The sequence below is a fragment of the Saimiri boliviensis genome, chromosome 9 (assembly GCF_048565385.1).
Source record: "Saimiri boliviensis isolate mSaiBol1 chromosome 9, mSaiBol1.pri, whole genome shotgun sequence".
In the NCBI taxonomy this organism is placed as follows: Eukaryota; Metazoa; Chordata; class Mammalia; order Primates; family Cebidae; genus Saimiri; species Saimiri boliviensis.
Genome location: NC_133457.1, coordinates 19933685 through 19956869, shown reverse-complemented (window position 1 = coordinate 19956869; position 23185 = coordinate 19933685). Strand labels below are relative to the sequence as shown.

Sequence of the window (23185 nt, the reverse complement as noted above, 5' to 3'; positions counted from 1 at the left end):
GCTAGGGCCATATAATTAAGAGCTTTGTTTACTGTGTTAAGAAGTTAGGACTTGATTCTATGGGCAGTAGGAAACACCAGTGAATTTTCAAGAGGGTCCAGATTTGTCTTTATAAAGGTCACTCCAATTGTAGTGGTATAAATAATGATTTCTTCTATAAATAATTATTTATTTTTAGCACTGGACAGATAGAGAAAACCATTCATCTGCTAAATATTAGGATATTCATCAATATTATTTTATGAACAGCCATCTATAGCTGTTAGAACTCCACATGAGACGTATGATGACAGAAGACTAAGGAGGCAATGCAGGGATGATATGAGGTATTTAAGAGTTAGAATTTAACTGCATGAAGGATTATTACATGTGGGACAGAAGAGAGTGAAAAGAGACTAGGATGCCCCATGTTTCTGGTCTGGGTGATTGGGTAATGGTGCTATTAACAAGAAATTACAAGACACACCACATATTTAAGTGGGAAGGTAATAGAAATAAAACACAGACTCAGACGTTGGCATAGGCTGACTAAATACAAAGTTTTCTGGACCCTACACTCGGTACAGTTTTAACCAGCTCAGTTAAACTTCAGAACCTTGGCTTTCTGCCTGTAAGAGTTAACTGGTTTCTACAAGCATAAGCCTGTGACTTCAAATTAATTAATACCCACCCTAATCAGGTAGACTCATCACATACAATTAGTGGGCCCTTTTATTACTATGATGTAAAGTGCAAATGTCTCCCAAAACTGAGGGTCATAATGATAGAAGGATAAAGATTAAATGCAATTTAATTTATTGAGAGTATTGAGGTTCTGCTACTGGTTTGAGACAGTTATGACAGATGAGATATGTTTGTTGCTGCTAAAACAATTTTACAGGTGAACAAAATATAGCTGGCTTTTGATACTAGGCTTTGATAGTTCCAGGAACTCATTTAGCAATGCTGGAGTATCTGGCAGCTTATATCCCATCAAATATGTTACAAGGTGATGAGAATCAAAGCCATGACACACACAATACCAACATATTTTGGGAAAACTGTGTGTAGAAAAGTATGAATTCAGAATAATGTATTCAGAAAACTGAATAAAAATGATACCAAAACTATCATTTATTCTGTTGCTAATTAAGATTTTTGCTAACACTGCCTCAAAGTAGTACATGGCTGTTGGGGGGCGGGGGGTGGAGCAATAAAACTTATTTATGAATGCTTATATCCAAAGCAACATCTTTTAATATTCACCAGAGATTAAATTTCTTTTTCTTTCACTTTTTTAAATTAATTAATTTATTTATTTTGAGATAGGGTCTCCTGTCACTCGGGCTGGAGTGCAGTGTCGCCATCTAGGCTCACTGCCACCTTGACCTCCGTTGCTTAAACTATTCTCCCACCTCAGTGTCCTGAGTAGCCGTGACTATAGGCATGCCCCACCACATCTGCTGATTTTTGTATTTTTCTGTAGAGACAGGGTTTCACCATGTTGTCCAGGCTGGTCTCAAGTGATCATTCTGCCTTGGCCTTCCAAAATGCTAGGATTACAGGCATGAGCTACCGTGCCCAGAGGTTAAATTCTATACTTAATTACACTATGACACTGTAAAACTATTAACATAAAACTCGGATCATGGATTTATCTAAATACCTCAAATGATTTTTGAGTAGGTAAAAGTGTTCCCCACCTTAAGATACAATGCATTTCTCAGGATCACTTCTTTAATAAGTGATTATTAGGCAAAATTCTATGTTGCTGCTCCCTTGGTACCTCCTGAGACATCTTGGAAATTCTTGCTTCCAAGAAGGCAGCAAGTTAGTGAGAAGAATGTTGTTTGAATTCACATTTATCTGTGTGCCAAACCTCATGTCTGATTCAAAAATTGTTAGACATCTGTGGTCTTAAAAGTCATTCTAGGCCAGGCGCGATGGCTCATTCCTGTAATGCCAGCACTTTGGGAGGCCAAGGCGGGTGGATCATGAGGTCAGGAAATCGAGACCATCCTGGCTAACACCGTGAAACCCTGCCTCTACTAAAAATACAAAAAATTAGCTGGGTGTGGTGGCAAGCGCCTGTGGTCCCAGCTACTCGGGAGGCTGAGGCAGGAGAATCACTTGGACCTGGGAGGCAGAGGTTGTGGTGAGCTAAGATCACACCATTGCACTCCAGCCTGGGCAACAGAGTGAGACTTTGCCTTAAAAAAAAAAAAAAGTCATTCTAGATGTGAACTCCATGAAATGAAAAAGAGAGGATAAGAGATAGGAGAAGAAAGAGGCAGGTAAATTTCCTAAATGAAAAGATAATATGTTTTTAAGCTTTTCAACCGTATATTCTCCAAAAGCGTATGGGGAACTAAACAAATATAACAGCTTATTCTCAAAACACATTGATACTAAGACATGACCATTTGAATACACATAGATGTTTGTTAAATCCCTAATAAATAATACTATACAATGAAGTCCACTGGCCCCAATGCACCCACTAAAAGCAAATTACAATATCTACTGAAGGAAAAGAACCTATTAAAATACTCTTATGCTGACTTTTTGTTGTTTGTTTGTTATTACAAAACTACAGATCAAAGCAACGAACACAAAAAGACTTTCCAGTAAGATATGGATAAATCTAAAATATTTCATAAATAAAAATTATACTTATGAGATCAGAAGATCTCACTGCTATTATAGTGGTGCGGGATTAAATTTTTGCACCTAGCAGGTATGTCATAAAAGCCTTAACTTTTATTCAAGATCAGTCTTGAATAAAAAAAACCTACTATTTTTGTACCTAGTAGGTTTTGCACCTAGTAGAAATGTCATAAAAGCCTTAACTTTTACTCAAGATCAGTCACATGTCCTGGGATCACAGAAAGTACTATACGTGAGACATACTTCTCAACCATGGCCTGATAAGAAAGTGAAACTTAATTTCTGTAAGAATAGCTGGGATAGAAGGCACAGGCTAGTTTTTAAAATAGTAGTATGCTTTATACTACCTTAAATTATGCAATCACTAATTTTTATAAAGAAGAGTAGATATCTCCTCTGTTAAGAAAAATATTTTTAAAACTGAGAGGTTTCTATCTTATCTCAAAGTAAACAATAAAAAATGTCTCCCATGTATTCAAGGCACAAATACTAGTTAATTCAATATTTTGGATATAGAATTTGACATCCTTTAAAAACGGATAATAATTTATCAAATTTTTCTACATAAATATAAAATAATACTATAAATGACAAAATTACTTAAAAATAAGTTGCTTTCAAATAATCTCAATTCAGCACTCATTTACACATAAATGAAATACTAGTTATCATAAAAATATTTTCTAATAATGTCTAGTAAGATATAAACTATTAGCTAATTTATTTCTGCTTTGACTTTTAAATTACAAATGATCCCCACAAAATGGTTTTTATTCAGAATTTCCTATTAGCTTTGTTTTTTCCCCAATTAGTCCAGATGAACTAATCAATGAATCAGAAATATATTCATTGATGACTTATTATGTTTTTGATGCTAAGGACCCAGAGATGAGTAAGTAGCTTTCAACAGACTAGAGATCTGAATGCATACAAGTAAACTATATAGAGAATTCATTACTCTGATAGTTCTTTAAACAAATTTCTGGAGAAAAAGACTTCCTATAGAAAAGACAAGGAGTCTTTTTATTGTCTAGATTTTATAAACTATGATAATACCTTTCAACATAGTCTTAAATTGTTAACTTTTCTGAAGGAGTTGGATTCTACAAGCCGAATTTCTCTGATAGATTCAATTTTATCAATTAGTTAAGACAGTCGAGTAACAAATTTTCACTTTACATAATGCTTCTGATGTCTGCCAGCATTTGGATAATCCAAATGTCAGAAAGCAAGCAAGCAAAGTTCCTTTCTGTTTCACATACTTTACCCCGATTCTGTTTCACATACTCTGCCCAGAATCAAGGATGTCTTTCTTTTGTTAGGAGGAATAATTAAACTTAGAAGGCAAACCCAGTGTTTCTCCTGTGCTAATTTTTACTCTCTAAATGCCTGGAAGTGAAAGAGCTAAACCAGGTGACAGTCAGAAACCAAAGACCAACCACATCAGGAAATTAATATTTAGAGTATTTTGTGCCGTTCGCCCTCTCTACAACCTGATCAGCTGAAGGAACGGTGAAATCATGGTGCATGCAAGATTCTGAAAGCACATGCACTACTGCAAGCAAAGTTCACCCTTTGGTCTCCACCCTTGCCATTCTTCACTGACTATTCAAGTGCTGGTGAAAATTTAGTCCAAAGATGATCATCCAAACTCTCTGGCTATGTCATATAAGTGGGACAATTTAAGAATTCCAATTAGTTAAAAAAGAAAAAAAAAAGCTAATGTAATGAACAGAAATTCTTGTAAGTGTAGCTTAAACATACTTTCCAATGATTACAAGATGTACTGTTTCGTCATAAGATTATTCACAAATCCTTCCTTATACTTAGAAGCAACAACACCAAAACAGAGGACTTCAATTTGCATAAAGAATACAAATTTACTGAACTCTTCCTCAGACAACTTAGTTATGGGAGATTCTCATACACTCCTTACACAACTTTTTGTGGTACACATATTTGAAAGTCACTGGTTTCTGCAGAAGGTTAAAAGGAGTAGTAGCTCTAGCATTCTCACTTTTGTAAGAGCTTGTCCTGTCATTGTGATGACCATGCAAAGGTTCTTCACTGGTCAAGTGGGTGTTACCAGTAAGTAAACAGCATAGAGCAAGAAAGATCCGGGAGACAGACACATTTTGTTGTGTGGAAATGGCAAATAGGAATGCTTAGTTAACTGTCTTCTATGCTTGCCTTAGTAACAGTGACTAGCTAGGTCAGCAAGGGAAAATTGGAAGTTTCACAAATGATAATCTGAAGTTTATTAATGTCATCAACTTCTAAAATTTGAGATCCTAAATACAGAATTGATTATATTTAGCTTAAGTCTGCAATACTGTCCTCTTCACACATTGAATATAAATCTTCACAAACAGAATTTATCTTACATAAAATTCTTAATTTTCAAAAATTTCAAAATGTATTCCAAAACCTACCACTTGTAACTTTAAATTCCCTGTTAACAAGGAATTATCTATATTAAAAATTTAAAGCTTTCAGTTACTGTTTCAGGGATGGGACTGGTTTAGGTTTAACGGTTGAAGGAAGAAATTTTAAATTGGGGTGAGTCAGTGTACAGTATAATTCTCAGTCCCTAGAAAGCACTGTGATAAACAATATGTAAATATAAAAATAAGCCCTATTTAGTTTTGTTAAAGAAATTCCTTCATATCTAAAATGTGGCTTGTCTGCTTCTAGAAATGGTGAACTTCAGAAGCATTTTATTCCTTGTACAGTTTGTGTTTAAGGTATTGCAAAGTAGAAGAAAAACCAAGATCTCAGGCTGAATGAAACAAACCCAGAATGAAACAAAATGGCTCAACCTTTAGTACTGTGATATATTTCAAAGATAAAAAATCTCTCAAACTGACTTAAGACCCCAATCTTACTATGAAAAAGAAATTCTACTACTTTTACAACATGAGTTTCTTTCGAAAATTTGACAATGTGCAATTTGAACTAGCCAGACAAGTTGTACCAAAGTAACTACCTTGCAATTCAAAATATATTTGTTTTTTCCTTTGCAAAAAAATGATATACACATGTACTAAGTTTTCCTTCTACAAAAAGGCAACTGCAACTCACAAATTGGAGACTGATAATTAAGGTTGTTGACCAAGGTTAAGAGGACTTAAGGTCCTTATTTATATGCAGTATAGAATCATCACCATCAGACAGAGGATACAGAATCTGGCCGTCTCAAATCAGGAAATAATAAATAAAAATAAAAGAGACCATGGAAAGAAAGTCATAATCTCAAATGACTATATTTTTTTGTAGCATTCCTTGAGTAGTCAAGGTTTCTAAGGACTACATACTGCTTTACCCTTTAGGAATAGCACCCAAACCCAGAATAAAACTGAGGATCACTGACCATGATTAGAAATACACAAAAGAACTTATCAAGTTTATCTTTGCTTTATGGTAGATTGTAAATCTATGATCTAGAAATTCTAGTATAACATTAGGAAATAGATTTACAGGGACACAACAGAGTTACCAGTCAAAAGTAGCGGGGTTTTTTTTTTTTTTTTTGGCATGCCCACTATGTCACTTTGTGCAGAATAAAGCTTTAAAAGCTGAATAGTTATTACTACAAATTGAGCACCCCAAATCTGAAAATCAGAAATGCTTCAAACCCAAAACTTTCTGAGCACCCAGATGATACCCAAATGCTCACTGGAGCATTTAGGATTTCAGATGCTTAACCGGGGTACCACACAAATATTCAAAAATCTAAAATCCAAAACACTTGGTCTCCAAGAATTTTGAGTAAGGGGTATTCAACTCGTATTCCTTTTTTCTTACAATAAAAAGTAAGAGCTTTGGATTCAACTTAATAAAATACATACTGTATCATGTCATATTTTTAGGGAATGCCACATAACTGTATAACCTATTTCCTCTGATTTAAAAGTTATAAATCTTTTTGGCAAGGTTCATTTTAATTACCATAAATATATCAGGAAAAGAATGACCCCACCTGAAGCCAGGTGACAGCTGCTTCAAAAAGTCTAATCTGCTTGATAAAAAAACAGAAAGGGAATAAATGAATGATTGCTACTGATTCCCATGATAGCTCTACACACATCCAGTAACTTCTCTGGATTAGTATAGATAGAAGCCAATTAGTTTTATTTCATATGTAAATAGCATAAAGAAGTACAAAAAATAATTCATTGGATTGCTTTATCCTAAAGCACAAGACACACATTTTCAAAGTCACTTCAAACACAGTTCTTGCTTATGGAGCTCTCTCTTTCTCTTAGACAGGAATTTTTAAAATAAATTTAAACTTATCCAGCTGTGTATATTCAAGAAATACCAAAAAGTCACAAGGCATAGTAAGTTTCAGCTGTTCTTCTCTCTCCAGTGTTATCAATAACACATAATGAGTTAGTTCATACATCATCACAGCTGTGCATGCCAACGCTAACTTGGCTAATTTAACTACTCCAGTAAAGTTCAGTCAGGAGCTTGCTCTAGTTTAGCTAATTCACTATGCAAGTCATACAGGGACTATAACAGTGTATGTTTTTTATGATCATTAATATACATTTCTCTTTATACAGAGTTTCTGTGAAGTCATCTAATGGTACTGTCCCTTGGGCAGATTTTAAAAATAAAGACTTCCAAGGGCAATTAGCAATCAAAATCACTCAGCAACTATAACTATGATAACACTCCAGCCTTAAGCCTTAAAGCAAGTAAAACTCCCTCTTTTATCAATAAGCATTAATCCCAAAAGAAAAAAACCCTGTCCTCTGAAAAAAAATTAATAGTGGATTCAGGGTTTGCAACTTTCCATTTTCTTCTGCACCCCCACTCTCTTTCAATAAATTCAGAATTAGAAATAATCATTAATCATATGTGCACCTGCAGGTAGCCTCCAAAATATGATTTGCAGTGTGTCCCTTCTTGATGGGTGAAGAAAATTGTTCTGGCACTATTTAAAACGAATATAATATGAAACTAATGGTGATCTTGTCTGCTAAAGAGATTTGCAAAACCTCCATAATTTCAATTACCCACAAGAATACTCCACACAGTGTGCAAGTTTCTTTTAAAACTGCTTAGTTCTGCCATCCCATGTTATTGTCTACTAAGGATGAGTGCCTGCACTGTTCGAGACTGTGTTTTCTTAATCGAAAACACAACACTCAATGTTATTTTCTCAACTGCATATTTGGAATTTGGAAATTCTCCAAGGCTCATCTCATGTGCAAAAAAGAAGCCTTAGCATCTATCTGGGAAGTTCATACACACTAGTATTCAGTTGATGTTGGTAATAAACATTTGTAGATGTACAAAAGAATGGAAGCAAAGTGGGATTACATCATAATTTCATTTCAAGGAATCAAATAAGCATGTATTATTGGAAGCCTTTTTTTAACGTGTTTTTAGTATCTAAGCATCTTGACTAAAAAGTTAGAAAGGTCCTGTGAACTTAACCAGTTAGTTTAACTTCCCCTCCAATTTCATTCCTGAGAACAAAATGAACACTACACATCTAATTTAGATTTAGGCATTAAATCCAATACATTTGCAAAGCAAAATAAAGAATTCTATCTGTACAGTTTGAAACTATGAACTTTTGTCTCTGCTAGATGCCCAGAATTATGAACTTTCCTTAAGTATCACACAATTAAGATATTATGGATATAGAAAATAATGATTTACCAAGCCATATAAACTACTGAAAATGGTGGGATAAACAACTGCCATTCATTATTCATTATTTCTGAATCCAAAGGCTGCTGGTTCCAACTTGGACATATACACAGCTGAACACACACTTCCTGGTTATGTGCAATCTGCACAGATAGACCAGCTTTACAGGCCTGACCACAGAGATTAATAGCTTCAGCCAAATAATGTGGTAACCATGTGAACCTGGGCTGCTCCAGCTTGTTTGTGAGTCTCTCAGCAAGGCTCAACATGCCGTTATCTGCATCTTGTTGCCAGGAAACACAACATCGCTTTGGAATACAAGGAAAACCAGGTTGCAATGACCACAGGTCAACTTCCCAAAAGCCTAACTTTCGACACTTAGCTATCTGCTATATACTACAACATTTCTTCCTGTAATCTTCAGAGAACCTCACTTTACTAGTAATTTAACAGTTAATACTTTTTGCTATTTTCCCAGGATAGGACCACTTATTACCACTAACAATGTAGTAGGAGCAATGGTAATTATAATAATTCACTCATACTTTTCTTCTCCCAAGTGTCAGATAAACATTAGTTTACTACACTAAAACTGATTCAGAAATCAAGCACCCATTGCAACTACCTCATAATACAACAATGCATGCTTATGGGCCCATATCTATGTCTATTCTTAAGTAAAATAATCTTAACAAAGGATAAAAAAATACCCATATGCTCCTGACCTAAGAATTCCTGGATTTTCTGGGATCAAAATGATTGTCTTGCCTTGTTCTCATGGTAACAGAATGTCATGTGTTGGCCAGTAATCCTGCTAGTTTCTTCCTGACCAATTCAAACAGATAGAAACTTAATGTACTAAGATGCTGAAGTACTCAGCAGACTGGAAATTTGCTTCATGAGGGTGAACTGGGAGCCACTGTTCTGCACAGTTTTGCAATCTAGAGATAGAAGGATTAGAGTAGCTTTGAGAGTATATATAAAATTAATTACCCTTGACATAGCAATTAGAATTGCTAGCTCATGGGCAACAGAGATTTTGGACAATACCTTATTATAAAGATTTTTAAGATAAAATGGAAAAACATTTTTATTTCTTCCAATGCTGGCTTAAAAAATAAGTTAAAAGTACTTAGCTGTATAAGATTTTCACTACCGAAGGAAGGTATAATCTTGAGTATAATATATTATCAAGATAATACATTTATAGTCAGGCAAACTACACTCTTGATATGACCTGTTTTATCTCATTGGGTCGTCTATGTAATACTTTGGAATTTGGGCATTATCATGTTTCTCTTCTTGTTCCACACTTCCCTTTTGAAACACAAGATGTTCTAGTCTCATGATAATTAAGTTGCTAAAAAGACACATGGATTTCTGCACTATATAACTGAAATAGTAAAATTATTAAAAGACAACAATTTACCCATTACTGAATGGGAACAAGATAAATAGAAAGGGGTGGGGGGTGGGGGGGAGAACAAGTTTCTGAATGCCAGCAATACTCTAGCACCAGTCAGAATTCAGAAGGTTGACATGAAGACTACCAGAATCAGACAACTTGGAAATGCTTTACTGCCACCATTTGCTGACTCTCTAGATACTTGGGTAGTGTAAACCAACATATCTGTTGGTTTACAAAGATGACTCTCAAAGAAGATTTTTCTCCTGGATTTCTGGGATGGTATATTCAGTGTATTCCCCCTCCCAATATGGGTCATGCATCTCAGTACTACACCAGGCCACTCATTATCTATGAAGCTGTTAGGTTGCCCTCATGGCCTTCCTAGTCAGGGAGCATGGACAGAAGTCCTCTTATCTCTCTTTTAATTTTAATCCTTACTCTTGGTCATACACAAATAGCTATTCATACCATGCACTTTAACTCCTTCTATGCCACAGGAGAAATAACTTAGAGACACAAAGATTAATGCTTATTATACAGCTATTTTTGCACTAGCAACTTTGTATCATTTTCTTCATTTTAAAGTTTAAAGAAGAATTCAGATATGGAAGTATCAGTTCCTTGCCAGTGAATACTGCTTAGAATCTATACTAAAAGAACTGAGCTATGTATATAACACATCTTGCATACCAAAACCCAAGGATTATTGTTTGAGTAATAAGCATACCTATTAACATAAATTCATCCCTTCAGTGATTGTTGAAGGACTCTTCCAGGTTTTAAAAAAATACCCTAAATTGTGGAAAAATTTATTTTATCTATAATAGAAACTTAATGGTAAAAGCTTCAAGGAAACTAATAAAAGATCCAGAAGTATGGGAGGAACTTCTAAATCATTCACAGAAAAGATGTTTATACCATTCAAAATGAAGAGGGCCACAAACATCTCTCAGCAAGACTATTTTTCTTTAAAAAATAAGAGCTACTCAATATGCAGAGCTTTAAAATTAGATAAATTAGGTGTTCATTATTTATGTTATAGTAAGATTCACCAGACTTTCTTTCAAAAGCCAGCTTTCCTTGTATGATTAAAGCAGTATTTTATTCACAGTATTCAATGTATATGCAATTTCTCAGTCACACACACATTGAACTGAGTGGCATATGAACTGTTCAAATCATAAAACCTTCATTGTCTGGTTGAGTTAATAGCCTGCATTCACCCACCATGAAAAATCAGGATAGCACAGTCAAAAGAATAATAGTGAAAAAAAGAAAACCTGTTACTACTGAAAGAAACCACCCTACTAAGCTTGTAGCTTCTTTACCTTCTCTATAGCATTTAACGACAGTTCTACAAGTTGTTATAAATACATACCCATACTTCATTCTCATCCTATCATTTTCTGGGTTACAGTAAAATCTTTCCAAGTGCTCCTGAGAATCATTGAATACACTCTGCCACTTTTGAGTAGTTGTCCTTTTGATCTGCCAATGATATGGCAAGACGGTGTGGTGCTTTAAACAATCCCTGCCATAAATACAAGTGCCTTGCAGAAAGTCCATGCAAATTTCAATTCCGTTCTCTTGGTGAGTGTGGTACTGCAACTGGTTCACCAGCTCAAACACGAGGTCAAGGGAAGCCTCTTCACTTTTGTCCTGGAAGAGCTCAGTACTCAGCTTATCACTGGTGTCCAAAATATACTGGATTGTAAAACTGTCATCTTGGAAAACCCCTGGAACATAATCTATTACTTTGTCTAAGCAGTCAGGACTAGTAGGAACATCACTTGAAACTGGGTGCAAAAGATCAGTCTGAAAGTGCCCTGGTGTAGAATCTGCCACTGTCCTACTGATGGTTTCTGGTGGAAAGCTGTGATCTTGGATTGGAACCACTTGTTCTGGAGCATCAGTGGAAGGATGGGCTTCTGGTATCTGGTCCCCAACATCTGTCCTATCAGGAATCAGAACAGACATATTGTTTTCTGCTGGTGGGCATGATGAATTGATTTCCATGGCTTTTTTCATCATAGGTTCGTGTAAGCTGTTCTCATCTGTACTCTGGTTCCTAGATCTAAAAACCCCATCAAGTGAGCCAGATTCTAGAAGAGTGTTTAATATTGGCCTCAAAGACCTCAGGGTTCCAGTTCCCAATCTTTTCTGATCCTTTTTCTTAAAACAAGTCTTCAATGGAGTGATCTTCTCAGAGAGTCTCATTTGGCATGAAAAGTCATCAGGAGGAGAGGGAGGCTGCACTACACAGTCTGGCTCAGGTTCGGTGGTTTCCATTTCCATGATGTGGATTAGCTCCAACTGCTCCTCAGAGTCTAAAAATCCTATGAGGAAAGGAAGGAATATGATCATTTACAAACTGACAGTAACTGGATTTCATTCATTCATTAAAATGTTTTGCTTTTGTCCTGACTACCTGAAACCATTCCACTTATACTATATTTAATTTTTACAGGTCAATTTTAAATTTTATTGAGAAATTAAGGCTCCAAAGCACCCAAGGCTATCCAAAAGCACAAAGCAGGTAAAAGTAGAAGAGTGTTTCAATAGGCCATTGGCATGCATTTGTGAACTTAATACACAAGAGTTTCCAATTCTGCTGGGGTATGAATTTTTATTGTAAGGCTAGAGTGGGGTGGGAAATGGGAGGTAGAAATAACTGTCTAGATGATGAAAGCAGGGAAACCACATCTCCACTCAGCTTTGCAATTCTCTTCACAGTTGTTTATATATCACCTATCTCATGAGTTGACAAAAAGTTTCTTTAAAAGTCATCAAATGAAAGATGAACTTCAAACTGAAATAGTGAGTGAATTTAAGTGTGTAAGGATATATACAAGAAACAGGGGCTCTCAATTGAAATGTTACATGGGAGAAAGCCAGGAATCTGTTAAGCATTTCTATATTCAGAAAATTCTATAATATACTACCCAAAAATGTTAAAGAGTCTACTTTTGCAACCCCCAAAAGCATTACCACTACTGATGGAATACCAGGGTGTGTTTAGTAAGAGAAGCCACATCAGCAGCAAACACTGCAGTGTCAGAAAGCAATCACAACTTGGTAACACAGAAAGAGCTTCCTAGTTCTTGTCTTCAAAAAGTTACATATATACATTTTTAAAAAGGCAAATGATGGCATGTTATTGAAAAATACAATATAAACACATGCCAAATTTCAGATTCCTAATCAACTACTGAAAGAGACGAAAAAGTCCTATCTTCCAAGAATCAGAGCCCTTGAAAAAAACTGAATTTGAAAACATTTACCGAGATTGTGCCAAGTGAGAAAGGAATGGTGATGAGCAATTAATCTTCTTCTCTCTTGTCCAACAGACTGAAAGAGATCTGTGACGCAAGGGCCCATGACTTAATCAAACATGCATTCTAGGTGCCCAGTAAAGTGCCTACCACAATGCAGGCAGCTGGTGTTTCATATACATTTTATTGGCTGAATTAGTTAAGAAAAGCACATCTTAAATGCTTAGTTCTTTGTTCTTGGTCAACAAAAGATAAAATTGAGTCTCCCAAAAATGAATATTAAAAATCTATTTGGAGAGTCATAATCTATGTGTAAGAAGTGCATCAAATTCAGAAAAGTAAAATACAAAGCCTAGTTTATAACAAAGTGTTAAGTGCGCATGATAAGTACAAAAAGAAAAGGCAGAAAAAGGAGAGTTTATTGTGAGCTGGCATTGTTAGGGAAAGCTTCACGAAGGAGGGCTCTGACATGAGACATAAATCAACTGGAAAGCAGCCAAGCCAGGCGTTATTATTCATCATTCGGTGCTGTTGCCTCAAGGCACAATTGGCACAGATTGTGGTATTCCCTCTCCACCATACCAAACTGGCCCGTGCTTTCCCCACGCGTACTCACTCAGACCACTCCTATCAAACCCAATCAAGGCAAAATAGGCACTAAATCAATTTCATTTATATGCGTGTCTGCGCGTACACACGCAAGCAAGCGCGCAACTTTGCCTATTATTGCCCTTCATCAAACTCGGAAACAAACTGGGCAGGCAGAGAACTAAAGGAGTGGCTGCAGTGGGGAAGCGACTAGAACCTAGTTCCTCAATTAGTTTTCGTAACACAAAAATAAAGATGAGGACACATCCTCCGGTCTCCAGCGGCAGGCGACACACCGCGACACCCCTCCCCTCCTGACGCCGGGGTTCTCCGGCACTCCCGGCTGACTGCCCTTCGCAAAGAAACCGCCGCTCCTAAGCCTGCCCGCCAGCCGCCGCGCGACACCCCGGCGCCGACCGAGCCCGGGTCCGAGCGACGCCTCCTGCCGGCCGCGACGGTTTTGCTCAGCTCCTGGTCCCGGGCCGCGCCAACTCCGCGCAGCGCAGCTGAGGCGCCGCCCGGCTCTGCAATTCCGGGTGTTCCCGGGCGTCCCCGCCCCTGGCTTCCCCTCAGCAGGCGTCGGGGCGCCCCCCAACCCCTGTGCAGCCTCCTCCTGACCAACGACCCGCCCCGGCCTCCCTGCATCCCAGAAGCCGCTCGCGGCACCTTTCCCTTTAATTCTTTACCGCCTCAGCCCACCTCCCGAGGAGGTCCAACGGGTCTTGAGGGCTCGCAAAAATGAGCCGCGAAGCGCGGAGGAAACGCGGCTGACGCTTCCCGCGGCGGCTGCGAGCAAGGCGAAGACTTGTGCGCTTTCAAAGTTAACGTGAAAATAGCTTCCAAACTTCTGGGCTGCAGCCCGAAACGCGGGGTAGCGGGAAGGCTCCCGCAGCCGCTGTGCCCTCCCCGCGGGTCTGGGAAGGGCTCCTCCGCGTCTCCGAGCACCCGGGGTCGGCCCGCGGGAAAGGCCACACAGACGCACCCCCGCCCTGACGGACTGGGAAGGGGCAGGCGCCGGCGACCCCAGCTAAATCCTTGAGCGCCTCGGTCTGATGTATACACCTGCCGGAGGCTCCCAGTGCCTGGTAAGTGTAAACCCATTCCATCCCGATGCTGACAGGATCCGAGTGAATTCGGTACAAAGGGCAGTCTCAAAATCAATCACCCCGATCCGCGACAGCCCAGCACACTCCTGGCGAGGGGCCGGGGCCGCGAAACCAGCGCTCGCATTCCCCGCTGGTGTCCCTCAGCCCCTCAGCGCCCACCCGGAGCCCTTTACCTGAGCGAGAGTCTGAGAGAACGGACGACTGGAGCCGAGTCGAAAGCAGCGTCCGCGCCAGGAGTCAGCGCCGAGGGCAGGAGCCGGCGTCTAGGGATCACAGAGCGGCGACGCGGCGAGCCGCGCACGGGCCATTCCGCCGCCGCGAACGCAGAAAGCCCCGACCGCGCTCTGAGTCCAGCCAGCTCGCCTGTCACCTCGATCTCTGCTTTTAGGGCTTCCGGTCGCCGCCTCCCGACGGCCCCGTCGCGGAGGCGGAGCCTGGGCGGTCGGAGCGGGATGGGGTGGGGTGAGGAGGCCGGGCGCTCAGTGGGTGCTGGGAAGAAGACCCGCCCCCTGCGCGCGCGTGCGCGCTCGTTCGAGGAGAGGCTCGCTGGCTGTGTGTGGTGGACTTGTGCTCCCGCGAGGGGGCGTGTCCTTTTTCTGGCCCGCGGGGTCCCTGCGGGTCCGCATCTACGCGCAGCTGTGAGGAAAGAAAACGCGTGCTGCGTGGGACGGGCTCCACCTGCCTGCGGACGGATAGAGGGTCACTTTGTTCCGAGGAGACTCAGGCACTCGAGGGAGGATGTGAAACGGAACAACCCGTTTCGGTACGGTTGGCTTTGTTTATTTGCCTCCTCCCCAGACGCCTCCAGCCCCTGATGCCGGCGCACCCTGTGAGGAAGCAATAGGCCACCTCCGCCGCCGCCGCCACCGCCACCGGACAAGGTGGCCTGTCCCGCGCGGGACAGGCCGGACGGGCTGCGCACCTGCAGGGGCCGACTGTTTTGTGGGCCTCGTACGCCACCTTGCAGGAGGGAAACCTAGCTCCGAGGTGTTGACGTTAGAAGCGCGTTTACTTGTGTTTTAAAGCCCGCAAACGCCTTAGTGACTAATTCGTTCTTTCAGGAAATGTCTGTCAGAGCGCCTGTTACGTGCCGGGCATGTATCCCGGGCTTCATTTTTGTCCTCGTGGAGCTTGCAGACACGTGTACTCACCTCTGAAATACACACCACATACGGAATGGCCATATTTTCTGGGCTGTAAAATACTTTGAATTGTGACTCCATGTATTGAGTCGATTTTCAGTGGTGAGAGAAGAAACAATACATTGAGTTCATATAATCCATATATATGAAAAAAAGTGCTGGTGATTCCAGACATGGAAGTCAGTAAAACTAGGAGCTAAGAGATAAAAATCATTCTAAGCCTTTGTTAAACTGTTCCAAACGAGACTAGGTAAGCACACCAGCAAAGAATAGATTAAGGGTGTTACCTTTTCAGCAGCTTATTTCAAATTGCATCAAGGCAGGGCCATTAAACTAAAGTGAGAATGATATGGGCAGAATTCAGAGGACAATAGGTAAAAGATGAAAATCTTTACTTTTAAAATCTTATTGAGACAAGATCTTGGCCTGTGCCTACTCGTACATGGATTGCCTAGAAGCTAATATTTGAGTTTACCGTATTAGTGTTCGCTTTCTGTTTTTCTCGTTTGTTCCGATTCTTTTCTGTCCTGTTAATAGATTATTTTTAATTCTACTCTTTTCCAACAGTTAGGTTATTTGTTATATATTCTTTGTACTTTTAGTAGTATTTCAGTTATTTATTGCTGTGTTCAAACCACCCCCAAAATACAATGACTTAAAACAATGGCTCTTTTATTTGCTCATGATTCTGAATTCTCTGGCTCAGGAATTCAGTCAGAGCATAGTACAGGTGGCTCATTTCTGCTCCACGATGTCTGGGGCCTGGCTGGAATGGCTCAACTAGGGTCATAAGTCTTGGGACTTGAGGATGGACATGGAGTCTCATGACAAAAATGAACGTCAACATGATGTGGAAAATATGTAGATGGAAGCCACAAGCTAAGGATGCTGGAACAGAAGGAAGGCTGTTAGCTACATGCCTTGGTTTTTCTCTTCATGGCTTCTCCACGTGGCTAATTTAGGCTTCCTCACAGCATCATAGTCTTAGAGTTGCAAGAGTGGACATTCCAAAAAGACAAGCCTCAATGTGCAAGCCTTTGCTTTTATCATGCTTACTAATATGTCACTGGCCAAAGCAAGTCACATGGCCAAGCTCAGCATCAGTGTGGGAAGGAACTACACAAGATTGTGAATATTGGGAGGTGTGACATATTAGTAGTTACTTAGAGACAGACCACCTTAATCCAATCAAAGAATAATTAAAAGTTACTTCCAGCATAGCCCAGTTCCAACTTAAAATCTTTCCTCCTTAGGTCCTGAACTCAAAATTTTTACTCATCCAATCCCATACCCACTCTCTTGAGGCAGTTGAAAACTCGGGCTAGTTTCCCAACCTCTCTCCACTATTGCTTTCTGAATGTTAATCGCCTCAAAGGGAAAAATGGCACCAAATTCTGGACTTAAAATCTTGGATTTAGGCTCCTCAGACTGCTGAAGTTTTACTGCTCCAGAAAAGGTATCCTCTACAATCTCTACTTCAGATGTGGCCATCTTTTTTTGAAGGAGAGGTGATAATATGCCTAGCTGAAAAATTCATTTCCCTGTATCCCATGCAGTTATGGATGGCCGTGGGATACACTTGTAGACACATGCTTGAGATTTCTAGAAAAGCATTTTCTTTCCTAATATAGAGTCACCCATTTCTTTTGTTCTTTCTTCTAGAATAACAGAATGGAGATGAAATTTCATGACAAAAATGAAGGTAAGTATGCCTTGGAAAATATATAGATAGAAGCCATAAGCTAAGGATGCTGGGGCAGAAAGATAGAAGGAACTTGATTCACTCATGACCTCTTGACATTGCTGCAGCTGTCCTAGACTGGCTGCCTCTAGATTTAATGTGTTTAAAAAATAAATCCCAATTTTGTTAAACTGTTACCTGTTATGTATAGATGAACACCTTCTTAGCTAATTAATAAACTGCATCTCCTAAGTAATCTTCCTGCTTCTAGGCTCTACCAGTTAGATACTAATGTAAGTAGGCCAGGCACAGTGGCTCATGCCTGTAATCCCAGCACTTTGGGAGGCTGAGGTGGGTGGACCATGAGGTTAGGAGATCGAGATCATCCTGGCTAACACAGTAAAACCCTGTCTGTACTAAAAATACAAAAAATTAGATGGGCATGGTGGCATGTGCCTGTAATCTTAGCTACTCGGGAGGCTGAGGCAGGAGAATCACTTGAACCCAGGAGGTTGCTGTGAGCAGGATTGCACCACTTCACTCCAACCTGGGCAACAGAGCGAGACTCTGTCTCAAAAAAAAAAAAAAAAAAAAAAAAAGTAATGTGAGTTAATATGTCAGAAATACAAGAAGTGTCACAAATCAATACAACTCCTGTAACACTTCCTGCTAATTCCATAATATATCAAACTATTGTAAGATTAATAAACGTATTAATTAAAGAAAAACAGGAAGTAGAAAGAAGAAATAATGATGCCCATAGTTGAACCTTCTAAAGTCTCATTTTGGCTAAGCAGTGGCTCATACCTGTAATTCCAACACTTCAGGAGGCTAAGGCAGGAGGATCAGTTGAGGGCAGGAATTCAAGAGCAGCCTGTCCAACATGGTGAGACCCCCATCTCTACGAAAAAATTTTTAATTAGCTGGTCACAGTGGCATGCGCCTCTAGTCCCTGCTACTTGGAAGCTGAGGCCTCAGGGTTGCTTAAGCCCAGGAGGTCAAGGCTCCGGTGAGCTATGATCATACCATTGTACTCCAACCTGGGCAACAGAACAGGACCTGGTCTCTAAATCTCATTTTAACACTTTGACATAGTTACAATCTGTCTTATTTATTCAAGGTATTTTTCTATATTATTTTACCTAACATTATGTCATAAACAGCTTTCCATGTTAATATAGTCCTTTAAAGAAATAGCTGTTTAATATTCCAAGTAATTATAATATTTTTTGCTTATCTAGTTCATTCTCATTGCACATGTCAATTTACTTTTTTTCATCATAACTTATTTACTATGTATTGCATTCCAGTAACTGGACTAAATATAAGTATACATGGATGAATAAGATGTGGCTCCTTCCAGAGCACTCTTCAAAACTACAGAAGACACAAGTATATACCACATATATATGTATATATATATGGCATATGTATGTATATATATTTTATATGTGACTCTAAGCTATTTAATTATCTTTATTTCTATTTCTATTAATTTCTTTTTCTTTTTTTTTTTTTTTTTGAGACAGGGTCTCGCTCTGTCCCCCAGGCTGGAGTGTAGTGGCCTGATCTCAACTCACTGCAACCTCCACCTCCAGGTTCAATTCCCCTGCCTCAGCCACTTGATAGCTTGGATTATAGGCACAGGCCACCACGCTCAGCTGATTTTCGTATTTTTAGTTGAGACGTGGTTTTGCCATGTTGGCTAGGCTGGTCTCAAACTCCTGGCTTTAAGCAATCCACCTGCCTGGGCCTACCCAAAGTGCTGAGACTACAGGCATGAGCCACCATCCCTGGCCAAATTATCTTTAAATATGCTTAAAGAATGGAAATATTTTAATTTCCAATTCCTTTTATTGATAATTTCTGTTATTCTTATCTACTGAATTTGCCTTCAGCATGACTGAGCAGTTATCAGTAGAGTACTTATGAACACTTTATTAATATAAAAGCCATTCCTTCTTACTTGAATTTCAAGTGACCCAAGGCCTCCAGTTTTCATTACCAGTAAGTGCTATCAAAATGTAAATATCAATATTCTGTTGCTTTCTGTTTTCATAATTGTTAGTTAATTTCCTAACATCCTTCTTGTGGAAAGAAACATTTTTGGTTACCACATAAGGGAACAGTGAATAACATGACTCACAGCAGAATGAAAAACCTGAGATTTGAAAACAAAGGCTCTGTCTTTTAGTTTTGCTATACTAAAAAACAGTATTTCCCATGTAATACATGGGAAATACAGGCAACTTGCATAAATGGCAGACTGACAACTCCTTATCTAAGAGGGCTAAGTCAAAGCTATAATGTTTTCTATGAGTGTACATGTAAGAGTAATTTATTCTTTAACTCAAAAGTGCATATGTGCATGTATCTCATATATCTAAAGTGAAAGAGGCTGGATCTAGTGGCTCACACCTATAATCCCAGTGCTTTGGGAGGCCAAGGAAGGAGGATTACTTGAGGCTAGGAGTTTGTGACCAGCTTGGAAAACATAGTGGGACCCCATCTCTACCAAAATTTTTTAAAAAGAAATTAGCCAGGGATGGTGCATGCACCTATAATCCCAGCTATTAGGCAGTTGAGGCAGGAGAATCACATGAGCCAAGGAGGTTGCAGTGAGCTGTGGTCGCATTACTACAATCCAGCCTGGGCAACAGAGCAAGACCTTGTCTCAATAAATAAATAAATCATCGCATTACTGCAATCCAGCCTAGGCAACAAAGCAAGACCCTGTCTAAGTAAGTAAATAAATAAAATGAAACTATTATTATCTAGGCAACTGAATTACTATTGTTTTTAAACATATAAAATTTATTATTAAAAATACTGTCTTGATGTAATTACAATGAACCAACTCCTGGAACTTACCCAAAGGAAGATTTTCTATTTCTCTAAGGAGTTCTGTTCCTGTGGGGTTCTACAAGAAGATGAGATTTGGATTGTAATGTATTTCAACTGGGTTTTAAATATAATGTTGGTGGGAGAAGATTAGAAAATGTGGCTAGGGAATATGTTGAGCAGCAGGGTAGGGGAGTTAACAAACATGAATTAATGATTTAAAGGTAACCTCAAAGGTAGGTTGGTTTAGAGCCTGTCATGAACGTGCTTTGATAAGTGTAAATTTAAAATTCATATTTAGATTTTTATTTTGATAGAAAATGCACCTTGCAGATCATTTCCAAGTTTTAAAAATATTTCTCAGTTATAATTTCCTCCCTCCTGAAACTCACATTTTTCTCTGCCTCTGATGAGGTGCCTCTGTCTGGGAAAGGTGAGGGTTATAAGGCCTAGTAGAAAATGGAACAGATAAAGTATGAATAGGACAAGATCTAAAATGCTTAAACAATATCACAGAGTATTCTGATTATCTAAGATTTGCATTTGTAAATTGCCTAATCATCTGATTGACTGTTGTTTTCACAAGATCCTTAACAGTCAAGTATTCTCTTCAGTCCCTTCAGTTTTGGACCTGTTGAGTAATTCTCACAACACATACTCAGAGTACTGTCTGATCTAACTGGCTTTAGGTCTATATAAGATGATTTCCTCAGAGAAGTCCCCAGATGTTTTCCTGACCATTCATTCAATTGACTCAACGCACATTTATCTGGCAGTAGTTATGCAATGGTGACTAAGACAGTCTCCACTCGTCAGTTTCTTATAAGGAAGTATGTGAACTGACCACCCAGAATCACTTGGGAAAGCCTGCTGCAGATTCCCCAGTCCTACCCTAGTCCTCCTAAATCTCAGAGAACAGGTCGGGAGAATTTGCACTTTGAAGAAATTCTCTAGGCACTACTGCTTTAAGAACTCATAGTCTTGTAAAACACTTGGGGGTGGAGAGGACGTGGCTTCGGGGTGTGGCCAAGAAGGAAAACACACACACTAGCCTAGCCAATAAGTGCCATAATAGAGATACACATGCAAGGCCAAATACTGTCAGCCCTCAGCATCTGCACACTCCACATCCATGGATTCAACCAACCATAGGTCAAAAATATTTAGGAAAGAAAGCAATTAAAAAAAATAATATGAATAAAAGTACAATATAACAACTATTTACATAGCATTTTATTAAGTAGTATAAGTAACCCAGAGATGATTTGAGGAATACAGGAGGATGTGTGTAGGGTATATGCAAATACTACACCATTTTCTATAGGGGACTTGAGCATCCATGGATTTTGGTATCCTGGGGGTTCCTGAAACCATGTCCCTGGGAATACTGAGGGACAACTGCATAGAGAGGATGAATTAAGCCTAACTATATTGTCAGAGAAGAGGATTACCACAGCAGATTTCTTACAGTAGCTAGGAGTATTATTCTTTAGAATGTTAAGGGACTCAGTTTATTTTTTACTTGGGGTACATCTAAAATCAAAAAAGTTTTAATCCTCTACTTAAAAAAAAGGTGAATTCCCAACTAAAATTAAAGATCTTGATAATCGTGTGCAGAGATCATCTGAGTTAACAGCAGTTCTACTAGTATGAATTTATCCTAAGGATATAATTAGAACTTACGTGCATGGGTTTGCTTACAAATCTCTTCTCTACAGCAAATAAATTGTGACTGAGTGCTTATTTTCATCCAGCCCCAGACACAGTTCTTTGTGGGAAAGCTTTCCTCTCCCCACTTCTTAGACATTTAAAGACATTCTGGACCATGAAGAGTTCCCATTTTTGCTATTTAGGCACTGCAAAGCCAATACTCTGTTTTTATAGTAAAAAAGGTTTTTGTTTTTTTGGTTTTTTTCCCACAGCACAGTAATAGAATTTAGGAATTGAATTCCTTAATAGCCCTGGCTGGCCTCACTGTGCAGGCTCCTATACACAGCATACATTTTCATGTTGATGTCCAAATTCAGTATTTTGATTTTGGCAGACAGGACATCCTAGCCATTCACCAAAGAGAGATCATTCCAATACTCACCTGCCTTTCATCTCTGACTCCTCCACTAGGCAGATAGCTCCTGGGTTTTTAAACTGGCCTGTACATGAGAATCATTTAAGCCACTTTAAATATACATATATATTTATATATAAAAATAATATTTGTATTATACATACTTACATATTTGTATTTATGTATTTATTATTTATATATATATATAATATATGTATTTAATTTTTATGGACCCTGTGCATTGAATAGGGACTATGTTGTATTTGTCTTCTCCTCTTTGGTTCCCAGTAGAACACCGGACATATATCAGGTAATCAATGACTTCATTTATTCATTCAATATATATTCTTGAGCATTTGTGTTCTAGGTACTTCTAAGTGCTAGAAATACAGCAGAAAGTAAAATAAATGGTCAACTCTTATCAACATTCTAATGAGAGGAAGACAGACAAGTGGCATCAGGTAGTGATAAAAACTGTAAAGATAAACTAAGACATGGTAATGGTAGGACAACCACACATACTTTATCAAAAAAGGAAACTTTCAGAATAATTATTCACAATTATGTCAATATAGTACAGATGAAATCAGGACCTTCATGGATAAACCAAATGTGTGGTCACTCTGCATAATGTGTTAGAGAGTGCTGGAGAAAAGGAAATGAAGTGTTTTTTTAAAAATATGATGTGCTGTTCTTAGAAGACCTCCCCTAAAAGAAAACGTTTAACCAGAAGCCTGAGGAAAATGAAGTCCTAAGTCACATGGCTGTT

General features: G+C 38.9%; 2 protein-coding genes across 3 annotated transcripts in view; one reads left to right on the top strand and one right to left on the bottom strand.

The window, feature by feature from the left end:
- TIPARP (TCDD inducible poly(ADP-ribose) polymerase) overlaps window positions 1-15074 on the bottom strand; it is a 31456-nt gene extending 16382 nt beyond the window's left edge. Inside the window, exons 1-2 of the mRNA XM_010335745.3 lie at window positions 14861-15074; window positions 11100-12057 (exon numbers count right to left, since the gene is read on the bottom strand). Coding sequence (XP_010334047.1) covers window positions 11100-12016 — 917 coding nt within the window. The 5' untranslated portion in view covers window positions 12017-12057; window positions 14861-15074. The remainder of the gene's footprint in view (window positions 1-11099; window positions 12058-14860) is intronic.
- The window catches only part of SSR3 (signal sequence receptor subunit 3), a 270342-nt gene that overhangs the window by 117982 nt on the left and 129175 nt on the right, over window positions 1-23185 (top strand). Inside the window, exons 1-2 of one of the 2 annotated variants that reach the window (XM_003925004.4) lie at window positions 15240-15450; window positions 17492-17531. The gene's annotated coding sequence lies outside the window, so the exon portion shown is untranslated. Of the gene's footprint in view, window positions 1-15239; window positions 15451-17491; window positions 17532-23185 lie in introns of those variants that run through there. The other variant, XM_074405547.1, reaches the window with a different exon arrangement.